At 42.1% G+C, this 12,270-nt stretch overlaps 1 protein-coding gene across 1 annotated transcript in view; it reads left to right on the top strand.

Annotated features, from left to right (window-relative positions):
• Positions 1-12,270, top strand: part of LOC311187134 (uncharacterized protein) — a gene marked incomplete at both ends in the record, with an annotated part of 128,839 nt that overhangs the window by 33,031 nt on the left and 83,538 nt on the right. The window contains 2 exons of the mRNA XM_084258407.1: positions 5,863-6,055; positions 7,816-7,943. Of these exons, the coding sequence (XP_084114533.1) occupies positions 5,863-6,055; positions 7,816-7,943 (321 nt within the window). The remainder of the gene's footprint in view (positions 1-5,862; positions 6,056-7,815; positions 7,944-12,270) is intronic.

Genomic DNA, 12,270 nt, shown 5'->3' with positions numbered 1-12,270 from the left:
TTGGCATAAAGGGGCTTACATGCTGCAGATGCACAACAAATCTTACTGTGCTGAGATTACTCACAGCGTCTCCTACAAGAACCGCAAAGCCACTGAGGAGAGAGCAGCCCATCTGGCCGTCAGAGTCACCCATCCCCATGCCAGGCTGTGCAGCCAAGAAAATATACCATATTGTGTTAGTAAAGCCGTAAAACTGCAAAATAAATAAGTAATTAAAAGTTATATTAACAAGTCATGACAGAAACCAGTAGAAGGAAGGAATGAATTATGGGCCACCAATTTTCCTGTAGTTAGTATGCTCATAGTTATCTTGGCATCAGTTAATTTGCAGACTTAAAAACATATGAATCATACCAAGGATCTGATTATTTCTTATCCAAACAGGTAATTATTGCCTTCCCCTTCCTGCCACTCCTCTAAGCATAATATTGAAAAATCAACTCTCTACACCACAAAAACTTTAGAAGAAGGGTCTCCCACATGGCATGGAAGGAATTAAAATAAAAAGGAAATGACCCTGCATGAAGGAATTTGGCCATCTTGTCTTCAAAGTTCATCTCTTATGAGATGAGGAGTTCATTTCCCTGAGAGAGGGAAAGAGAAGGAATATGTATGTGTATCAAGGACTTGAACAATAGGGTATGACTGGGGAGAGTGGGAAGAAAGACTCTTTAAATAGATGACAGCTGATGGATGGTGAACAGACACATGGCGGTGGGTGTGGTGTGATAGGTAGAGTTGCTGAGGTGAAAAATGGTACACCCCAAACCTATACAGTGTTGTAAACTAAACTTAATTCAATAAAAAAAAATACAAGGATGCTGGCGTTACAGTCAATAGCTTGACATTGCCCACTTTACATCAGCTTCAGAATTCAATCCAGTAGTCATTTTTTTAAAGATTTATTTATTTTATTTATGCATACAAGGACCTGGATACAGGCCAGATATGAGGGCAGGTGAGAGGATTCACCAGAGACAGAGCAGGGACCAGAACAGGTAGCATGACTGAAATATACTGCTTAGGGGAGCAGCAGGCAAGACAGGAGAGGTCTGCCTCACCATGTGGGTATCTCTGTGGCCGGTGGGGATCAAACTGGCACTACAGAGGCTTTGGGCAGCTTCACAGCACTGTGCTCAACCACCTGTGCTACCAGGGAGGCCCCCCCAGTAGTCATTTTTTTAGTCTTATAAAATCCCTCTCCCACAAGGACATTGAGAAAGGTCTTTTCTAGCAAAGTAGCAAAGCATACCACATCAAGTTGTCCTTTTTTCCTCAAAAGAGAGCTCCTTTGGCTTAATAGGTGGTAGACTTTGGGAACACCTAAGGAAGTTCTTAATTATTAAAAAGTTTTGTGCCTTAAAGAACAGCAAAAAAGGAAAGCAAACCAATCATCTTCTAGATTAATGCTAACTGTGAAATGTTCATTTGATGGAATATTATGGACCATAGCTACTATTTAGATGGATTCACTTTTACTTTTCAGAAGATTTCTAAATTTCTCTTGAATAATTAGGAATCTGTCATTGAATGGGCAATTCACGAAAGAGGAGATTCTTCAGGAATATTAGGTCTGTCATCCTCTAGTGTATTTCTATCAACACATAAAAATGAAGCATGGAACCTTAGAACTGAGAGCACTGCTCCTCCAACTTTCTGACTTTGACTGTCAGCCACCCAAGAGATTATAATCTGCTGTTCCATTGACAACACTGCACTGACAAATGGAAGTCATGGAGCAAGCTGCACAACACAGGATGCTGCTGAAAGAGCAAGATCCTGGCCTTTTTATTCTCAGAATAATCATACAGCATCAGTTGTGTGGGGAGGGAGGACAAAAAGAAAAGGGAGGGGTGAAACTAGATAATGTGCTTTGCCCGCCAGGCAAAGTGAGTTTGCCCCCCAGGCATTTCTCATCTACTTGATGACTCAGTATTGAGATTGAGATCAATCCCTAGATCTCCAGGATGGTTTCAATCTTATCAATATATTCCACTGATCAGCTTTTGGGGTCCCTTGTCATACATCAGTTAACGTCCCCCAGGCATTCCTGGTCATACCTCACGATACATAGCCCTTCCCAAGGTGATCAAGCTTTCTGCTCTTGATTGATTGAAAGGCACCTTGTAGAGTTGGACTCCTATAAGTGATTGACCCGACAATTCTGACCTTGTATAGGAATGCAGAACTGTAGGTAACAAAAAGGATGGCTGAACAGGCCTCTTAGGATTAACAGGATCTGCCATGCTTGTGAAGTTTCCAGAGAAGCTCGTATAGTCCTACAATAGGTAGCACCACATATGAAAACCAACCGACTGGTCTTTTGAGAGCCAAGACACAATAATTGCTTAAAATTTACAGATAAATGGAGTCTACTGAACAATTATCTACTTAACTTAGCAAATTTTATAAGAATGAATAGATGGGGGATAAAAGATTGGGAGCCATTAGTTCCATAATTTAATTGTCTCATGGATAACAAGAAAATTATATTTTACATAATGTAAAAACTAATTGTCTCCCTCCAAAGAAATGTTAATAGCAGAGATGTGCCATGTAAAATATATAAATTTATATTAAAAAAGAGTAAGATTGTTTTGTCCCCTAAGAACTGCTATTTATCCTGGATACGATCACCCCTTTCAAGGGTGCATGTATTGGGCTGTAATGATATTAGATAAGAAGATTCTTATCTTCTTATGAGGGTAAAACACAGTATTTCTGACTGGTATATGTTAAAAATACAGGTAGACATCATAAAACTATAGACTAAAGGAAATCTGTATGTAAAACTAACCACGCAAATAAATGAAAAGCAGTGACCTCAGAATGTGCCTGAAAAGAGACACTAGAGGGCCTCCCCAGTGGCACAGCAGGTTGAGTGCAGCACTGTGAAGCTGTCCGCAGCCTCTGCAGCGTGAGTTCAATTCCCAGCCGGCCAGGGAGATTCCCACATGATGAGACAGACCTCTCCTGCCTCACCCGCTGCTCCCCTCAGCAGTGTTTTCGGTCCTTCTGCCTGTTCTGCTCCCTGCTCTGTCTGGTGAATTCTCTCACCCTCCCGTGCCTCTGGCCTATACCCATTGCTTGTATAAATAAATCTTTAAAAGAGAGAGAGAGATACTGGAGTTTTACGGAGGCCAGGGAGAGCTCCCTAGAACAGTGACTCATGAGCTGAGGTAGGAAGACAAGAAGTTTCAACTAGGCAAAGGGGGATGGATAGCCTGTCCGAAGGAGCTGTGGCCAGTGGGAACATAGCACACACAAGAAACCAAAACGCCTGAGTGGCTGGAAAGTGATGCAAGTGAAACTTCCCATTGTTTCTTAATGTTGACACTATTAGCATTTGAGCCTGATAATTCTCTGTTGTGAGAGGATGTCCGGTGCACACAGGATATCTGGCTGTATCCCAGATCTTTACTCAGTAGATACCAAGTTGTTACACCTCCACCTGAGTTGTGACAACCAGAAGTTCCTCCACACATGGCTAATGACCTTGGGCTGGAGGGAGGGCAAAATAACACATGGTTGAGAACTAGAGAGAGAGAAACAGGACCCAGACTTCTAGGTCATGTTAAAGGTGTTTTTCTTTATTCTGTGAGCAAAGGGAAGCCTTTAAGGATATTATTAAAGGAAAGGAGGAAGGACATAATCAAAACCCAGCATTATTAAAGATCCTCTGTCAGCAGGGAGTAGCATAGAGGGAAGGGAAAGCCCAGGCCAGCGGGCATGCAGAAAGACCAGATGAAGCTTATATCAGTTTAGAAGCTCCTACACTAGTACTAGTGAAAGATAATAGTAACAGCTCGGACTAGGGTGGCGGGTGGTGAAGATAGAAAAGTGGGTGGACTTGAGAGATAGGAATTAAAGTCAACAGGACCTCATGATGACTGGACATGTAGGGTGAAGCAGATAGATACACCCAGACACCCGGAATGAATCATGCTAGGGGAAGCGGAGGGGGTGGAGCTATTTATGAAGGCCTAGATTTGTGGGGGGATCACACAATTTGATCTCGTTAAAGTTAAGGGGTCTTTGAGAGTCCCAGAAAAAGATGCCAAATAGGTAATTGCACATGTGAGTCTGGAGCCCTAGGTGGCCTAGATTAGAGATATAAATTGGGGAGCAAAGGATCTAAAGATGATAATCTCTGCTGTGAACATGTACTAAAGAAGAGGTATACGGAGAAAATATGAGGCCCTAGGCCTGGTGCTTGAGCATGACCACCAGCTGTTGAGGACAAGGAGAATGTGCAGTCCCAGCAGGCCAGGGGAAAGGGTGAGGCCAGGGGGCAGGGCTACCCTGTCAGCTGCTGCTGGGAGAGGATGGAATGTGACTGATGAAGGTCTGCGGGATGTGGAGAGAAGTTCATTGTTGGTCTTAATGAAAGTGGCTTGGGTGGCTTGATGGAGATGCGAGCCAAATAGAAACGGCTGAGGAGTGCAAGGTGAGGAAATGGAAACCATGAGTACAGATAACATCTTGGGAAGTTGGACACGGGGAAGCAGGAGAAATGTAAGGTGGAACCTGGGGGAAGCATGAGGATGATTTAAAATGAGAGGGATGTCAACATGTCTCCCCGTCAGGTGGGAAATATCTGGTTGAAAGGAGTTAGCGCTCCAAGGAGAAGGGTTGCTTCAGAGGTAGTGGGGATGAATCCAAAGCAAGGGAGGAAATGACCTTAGAGAAGGGGAGGGAATTGTCCCCTAGAGCTCAGGAGGCTTGGGGGGGCATGAGTGTGGTGGGTTTAGTGTGTGTGAATGAAAGAGTGAGGGGCTTCTGCTGAGGCTGGGCATGGGAGCGCTGAATTACGAGGCTTATGAAGGGTGGGAAGTTTAAAAGTATGAGAATTTAGTATTAGAATTTTGATTCTCAGAATGCAACGGGTTCTTGGTCCTCCAAAAAAATAAAATTATGATTGGAATATTTGAATGCTTGTATTGGTTTCCTTGGGCTGCCACACAAAGCACCACAAAACAGGTAGCTCACAACTGGGAGAGGTCCACAGCTCTGGATGCCTTACCTCAAGCTGCCAGCAGGACCAGGATCTCTCTGGCCAGCCTTTCTTGCCTTCTCAAGCTCGTGGTAGTCACCAACAAACCTCAGTGTTCCTTGGTATTCCTTGGTTTATAGATGCACCACTCCAACCTCTGCCTTGACTTCAGCTGGCCTCCCCTGTGTATCTGTCTCCAAATGTTTCTCTTTAATGAGGACACCAGTTATTGGATAGGGTCCACCCTACTCCTGTCTGACCTCATCTTGTCTTGAATAAATCCACAAAGACTATTTCCAAATAAGGTCATATTCACAGGTTTTAGGTGGACGTGAATTTTTGGGGAACACCATTCTACCCAGAATGTTACTAAGACATGAGATCAAAGCAAAAAATCTTTTGACACTAACATTCATAGTTCTTGTGCCTGGTGTGCTGTGTCATACACTTCCCACACCGTGTGATGTCTCCAACCCCCGTGTTACAGATGAGAAGAAGGAGGCTAGGAGTGGCTGCATGGCGTTCCCAGGCTACATCTTGCAGAGCCAGGACCTGACCGCAGGCACTCTCGCTCCAGCCTCCACTGTTAATACTGTTCTATTGCCTGCCTCTATCCAGGTAATTCTGAGTTAATCAGAAAAACAAACCTTCATCAGTCAGTCATTTACCTCAGGAACAATCCTTTCCTGCCAACATTCCTTGTTAATATCTTTTTCTCTACATACAGCTTTTTATACATTCAGGATGTCTCCAGCTCCGTGCTGACAGCCCACTGCGTGGGAGCGGAAGCCTGCTGTTTGGTCCATTTGGGCTGCAAAATATAGCTCTCCCTTTTCCGGTAACTTCAGGGCTTGGCTTTCTTTCCCCAGGTCCACAGTGTGCAATTCATGGAGTTCTCAGAAGTGGAGAATCAGGACGACTACTATAGCACGGGAGCTGGCTGCATCCACACCCAGGACCAGCAGGGGCTGCATGTCATGTATGATGAAGCCTTGCGTGATCTGGAGGAACTGGAGGCAGAGCTGCTGCTCGTGGCCAGCCACTACATTGAGAAAGAGAAAGGTCAGAGGTTAGCTTGTTAAAAACTTACCAAACAGACCAAAAAACACTAAGGGCTCCATTTAATAACCTCCCCCCAGAACATAAATGTGTATCTGAATGTACCAGAAAGTTCAATAAGCACTTACACCTCCCAACACATATCTACTTCAGAAAAGATACAGTTCTGTTTCCAGCTTAAATCCCCCTTCTCTTGGCAACTGTGACGTCCATCCCAGAGCTGTGCTATAATTTAGGCTCACTGCCCAGGCACATTTCTGCATCAGGCAGAAATATAGGGGGCTGTGGTGCAGGGTCCCAGGGGAAGCAAAGCAAGTGAGGGAAATGGATGGCTATTTTTCTAAGTGACAAAAAAAAACTGATTGACTTTGGGAAACTGCAGTTAGAAGCACAGATATTCCTGGGTTGCTAACAGAAAAGCACCAGGATGCAAGAAGATCTGGCTAGAGAAATGCTAGAGAAGCCCAAAGGGAGAAATCATTACTCACGGTAATCAAATAACCAAGAATGTTTATTCTCTCTTCCTTTTGGCATTGGTCAAATTTATCCCATTTTAGAAATAGGTGAGGTAAGGCTATTCCTTTTGGAAATATATGACATGAGCATTATATTTAGAAAGAGGTTAGAGTTTCTGAATATACTGCAGCACCTAAAGGGAAATTTAGCAATTGTGTTGTTTTGTAATATATGTAGACTGTAAGTAAGGATAATTCATTTTCATATTGTTACAACACGTTGCTTGAAGAATGTTTGACAATTAGCATTTCACATCCTAGACAAAATTAATCAGAATATCAGGTTGACCTCTTTGTCCTCTCTGCTATAGACCATTGGGACGGGGATCGTGAAATGCAGTAGTGGCAGCTGACATTCCAGGGCAGTTAATTTCAGCTCGTAATGCTTATCTTTACTGGTTATCCTAAACATTAATATATCATTTATGTTGATATTAATTTATGTTACCATGCTATCATTTCCAGCTGCTAAGAACGTAATTTGATTGAAATACTCACTAATCATTTACACACATGAGCATCTCTCAACTATAGCAACTCTATAGTCACCTGTTGTGAAATGATTTCCCAACTGCAGCTAGAGAAATTCCAGATCAAAGACTTCCTCATGTTCACTACCTATCATGTTTGTGATAATTACTGAACTCAAACTTTAGCACTGAAAATCTCTTACTTTTTAATATTTCACTCTGAAAGAAACCCCTTAGGGATTTTAAGCATTAATAATGTTGATAGTGAAAGCTAACATTAATATAGTGAGAAAATATTTTAGCTGAGTGACAATGATTACTTTCAATTCTTAAGTTAGTAATTAACACAATTAAGGAATATCTCTGAAACTTTCCTGAAAATGTTTAATTTGCCTAGCATCAGTTGAAATAGCAGGTCAAACTGGGTTTGCTGTTAAACCACTAAGGGCCTGTTTTTAGAGGAGAAATATATGTCTTGCATTTAAATTATAGGATTGAGAACATTTTGGTAAAGTTTTCAAGTTCACTGAATTTTGGTTATATTTCTAAAATTAGTCTTTAAAAGTTAGAAGAAAAAAACAAAAAACCTTGTTGACACATTTGAACTTAGGACCTATTTGCCCATGGGTCTTTGGCTGATCCTTAGGAATGAATCCCAGTGACCAATTCAGTAATTTCCTCCCTGAGATGGAGCTGACAGTGCCAGGGTCACATTTCTAATGGGAACAGTTTCTTAGAGAGCCCCATCTCTGATCGTTCCCATCCCCTTCTCCCGCAGGTCACAAAGAGGGCAGCGAGTCAGACACTGGCCTGGATTGGGGATGGGCCCATGCGGGTGTGGACAGGTTTGCTGTGCTGTATGACTTGTGGACTTGGGAAGCAGCTCTTCTAGAAAACAAGCGCCAGGTATTTTTGCCTAGAAAACAAAACACTTATCAAACATTCTCATAAAATCTTGTATTGTTTTCCTTAACCCAGTGGATCAGTTATGGTGACTCCCAATAAAGTGAATAATTATTTTATTTAAACAATCTCAATTAGTTGTAAGGATGTAAGTAATAAATTTTATTTTTTTTTTTAGTTAGAAAAAATAAAATGTGAAGGATACCTTCTCTTAGATGCATACTTTATTAGGACAAGCCTCACATGTGACTTTGTGGCATGAGTGCCACAGATAGGTGGGTGAAAGCAGTTGAGCAAGGAATACTCACAGCAGCCAGTTACAAGGTAAGGCTACAACAGTGAAACAGCGTGTTACTAAATCATCACCATATCACTGATGATTCACATCTCAGTAGAAACAAAATGGCGCAGTTGTACTGCTCTTCACTTAGGTCCTTAACATGGGTGAGTCATGCTTCTCTGATAGACACCCACTGTTGCAAGGTGATTCATCAAACACTGAAGATTTACCCTGTACAGGTACTATTCCAAACAGTATGGATATAGAGATAAACAAGGGAAGATGATTTCCAGCTTTAAGTCTATAAAAGTTGATCCAATCTCTAAGTAAAAATTATAACCCAGTGGCTAACAGTTTTCAACTGAGGGAACCCCAGTAGAGGAGTCCTTTGCCCCGAGGAGGGCTGTCAGAGTAAAGGAGATGTTGGCAAGTCTTCCCGGAGGAATAGCCATTTAACCTTGATACTGAAGATGAGGAAGATGTTGCCTGGCAGAAAAAGAAAGATTCTTAAGCAGAGAAAACAGCATTAGCAATGTCAAAGAGGCATGATATGGGAACTGTGAGCTGGGAAAATGGCAAGAAGACTTTATGGCAGGGATAAAAGGCAGGATGGGAAGCAATGTGATCCTATGGTCTGGGTGCAGCCTCTGATGGGCCTGCTGACCCCTGCTATGTTTAGAATTAGTCTGACTGGCAAGACAAGCCATGATGAATTTCAGTGGGGAGAAATATGATCATAGCTTTGTCTTATACAGCTGTTGGGGTGTCAGTGGAGAGAATAGACAGGAATGGAAAGCTCCTGGAGAAAGGAAGTTGGGGGGGGGGGTGGAGAGTTAGGCAGGGACCTAAACTAAACACATAATAGTGAGAATAGGAAGCAAACTTGAGAACATTTTGCACAAGCGAAAATGGCAAGATTTGAAGACTGACTGGTTTAGTGAGGGAATAAGATTGGAATTAAAATGACCTCCTCTGCATCTGGGAGGAGGCTGTTAGCCAAAACAATGCAAAGGGAGGGGCAGATAGGAAGGAAGATAATACTGAGTCTAGGACACAAGGCATTTGAGTGGTTTGCTAAAACACAGCTGTGAATGATTTGTGGGGGCCTTGGGTTTGAGGAGCAGGTATGAGCTGAGGTATGAATGAAGAAGTTGAACCACAGTAATGAGTCAAAAAAAAAAAACTAGGAAACACCAGAGATGTCTGAAATGTGACCCTTGTGACACTTTAAGGAGAGGGTCATGGAGCAAGAGCCCACGAGAGGAACTAGAAGTAGCCAAACAGACTGAAGGAAAAAAGAGTACGGAACAGTGTTATGAAAGTCAACAGAAAAAATCATTTTAAGTAGAAGTTTAATTAGTGTGTCGTGCAGCAGAACCCCAGGAAAGATGTCTCCTGAAGACCAGGCTGTGGGGTCAGCCTGGATTCTCTCAGAGGGTAGGTGTGGAAGCCAGGTTACAGTGCACTGAAATGTGATGAGAAGATAGGGAAGTAGAAATGTTTTCTTTGAATTGTTTTTCTAGTAGAACAGATGGTTCACCGTTTCATCTCCGGTCTACTATGGAGATGTAGGTCACCCAATTTTTTTAAAAATAACTGACTGGTTTAAAATGTGCAAGCCCTGGTTCTGGAGACTGCCTTTTTTAAGAGTAAGCTGGTCTCTAGCGAGTTTGCATCTGCAATCTTTTTTTTTTTTAAAGATTTATTTATTTATACATATAAGAGCTGGGATGTATGCCAGAGGCGTGTGTGTGTGTGAGAGGACCCACCAGAGACAGAGTGGGGAGCAGAACAGGCAGATCTACTGAAACACACTGCTGAGGGGAGCAGTGGGCGAGACTAGAGAGATCTGCTGTGCCATGTGTCACCTCCCTGGCTGGCCAGGGAATCGAACTCATGCTGCAGTGGCTGGCAATAGCTTGATAGCGCTGTCTTTAACCCCTGCACCAGCAGGGAGTTTTTTCTGCAATCTTGATCTGCTAATGAGAACCTAACTTTGATAAATTGAGTAAATGAGAGATTTAGACTCATGGTGTAGTAACTGGAAACGTTGTATTAAATGGAATCTTTTATTCTGTAATTCTGTATTAGACAGAATCCCTAAACATGGGCAAGACCTGAATTTAAAATAGTCCCCCTGCTCTGTGCTCTCCCTCCCCCATTTCCCCTTTCAGTGTTTCTAGTTTCTTCTGGGGGCCCAGGTAGGATTCAATGGCAAGAGAAGAATAAAGAGAGGGAGCGTACTGGAAAACAAACCAATTTCAGCACACTTTAGCCTGGGGTTCATTATGGGCTAATTCTTCTTTGGGTAAATGAAATGATTTTAACTTAAACATTATCATTAAAAATCCCCCTCCTTTCTACCCTGAGAATAAATTTCCTACAGAAAATTATCCATCTGTGCCCAAATTGTAACATGTGGTCTTCTTAATCACGATTCTGTCAAATGAACTAGATTTTTATCTCCAGTATAAATAGGTTTCCCCAGTACAGACTCTACTGCCTACTTTCCTCAGCTGTTTTCAGATTGTTAAATATATTGGAATCCCTAGAGTTACGAATCAGGTTCTCTTAAATCCTTAAAGTAATCATATTGCGTATAAATGCTCATGTGTTTAGAGCTGGTGAGAATTTAGATGATCAAGGAACTCAGAGAAGAGAGGCTTCAACTGTACCAACTTTTGTGACACTGCTTAATTCTCCCACAGCCTCCAGGGAATGCCGATTCGGGGTAATTTGAATCAGTGTTTGGAGCACTAAAAAGATTTTCATGTTCTTCCTTTGAAAAGTAGAGGGATTTTGCTTTGAAAGTTTTCCCAACTTCTGCAACAAGTTGTATCTTGCACTTTCAATGGACCTAAAATACTTTTTGAAGAAGGTTTTTTAAATCTACAAAACAGTAAAGTTTGAAGTAAAAATAATATAAGCAAAATGAGATTTGAGATGATTCATTTTGACTATTTTTCTGATTTCTCCAATATTGGATGCCTACCATCATTGTGTACTGCATACTATTTTGCCAGAGAGCTGGCTCTTGACACACACAGGTGACATTTGACAGGCTGGGAAGACTTCTTAGACAAATACCAGCCCAGAGTTTAAATGGAAATGGGCCAGTTAGCAAACAGATAATAAATAGAACCCGTGAGGTGGAAATATCACGGGCCTACCCCTGTTGGGAAAGAATTCATAAAAAAATTATGCAAGGGTCCTTCTGAGAGCTTCCCGAGGTTGCCACCAAAGCTTGAAAATGCCTTATCAATTTTTTAAAAAGAGCGACCCTTTCCTTCTCAACAGCTAAGGTTGTCAAGTAAAAGATTACTGTATTTGTAACATACTTATACTAGAAAAGCATTCTTTGTTTATCAGATACTCAAGTTTAACTAGATGGCCTGTATTTTTATTTGTTATATCTAGCAACCATATCAACAACAAAAGTAAGCATTGCACTATAATTGAGCATCAGCCTCTGCAACCTAGTGTCCCCAGAATGCAGTCACTAGCAAACAGCCTCCCCTCAAACTTCCCCTGCCAATCATCAAACAACTGGGCTCTTTGTACAAAAACCAGGTCAAGGCAATATAAATACGATGCACTAGCTCCTGCACCTGCTCTGGCCCAGCCCAAAAGGTTCAAGTTAGTCCAGAAAGAATTAGGGAACTAATTGTTCTGTCCTAATCTGCCCCAAGGCTATTGAATGACACTGTTCTTAGCACATCTGGTCAGTCATTCCATTTTTGCTTTGTTTTCTGCTGTTTAATAGATTGTTATTCTATAGTCGAGCTCTGTGGATGGAACTAGGTAATTTAATTCACCCTAATTATTTCATTCCCCCCTTTCATTTAAAGGCAAGGGGATCTCCACCTACCTTTGTGTCACTCAATATGAGTTTTTAACCTGTGGAGTATATTCTGTGTCCTGAGTTTTTAGGTATTTGGGGGGGTGTTTTAATTTCAGGCTGAGGTTGACCAAAGATTCCCTAGGCCAATGTAACCCAAATGGCACCCTGCAAAACTGTATGCTGCCTGCAGTGCCCCAGGCTGTCCCTCC

This window comes from Talpa europaea, assembly GCF_964194135.1.
Source record: "Talpa europaea genome assembly, chromosome: 2".
Classification (NCBI taxonomy): Eukaryota; Metazoa; Chordata; class Mammalia; order Eulipotyphla; family Talpidae; genus Talpa; species Talpa europaea.
This window is presented reverse-complemented; position numbering and strand designations above follow the sequence as displayed.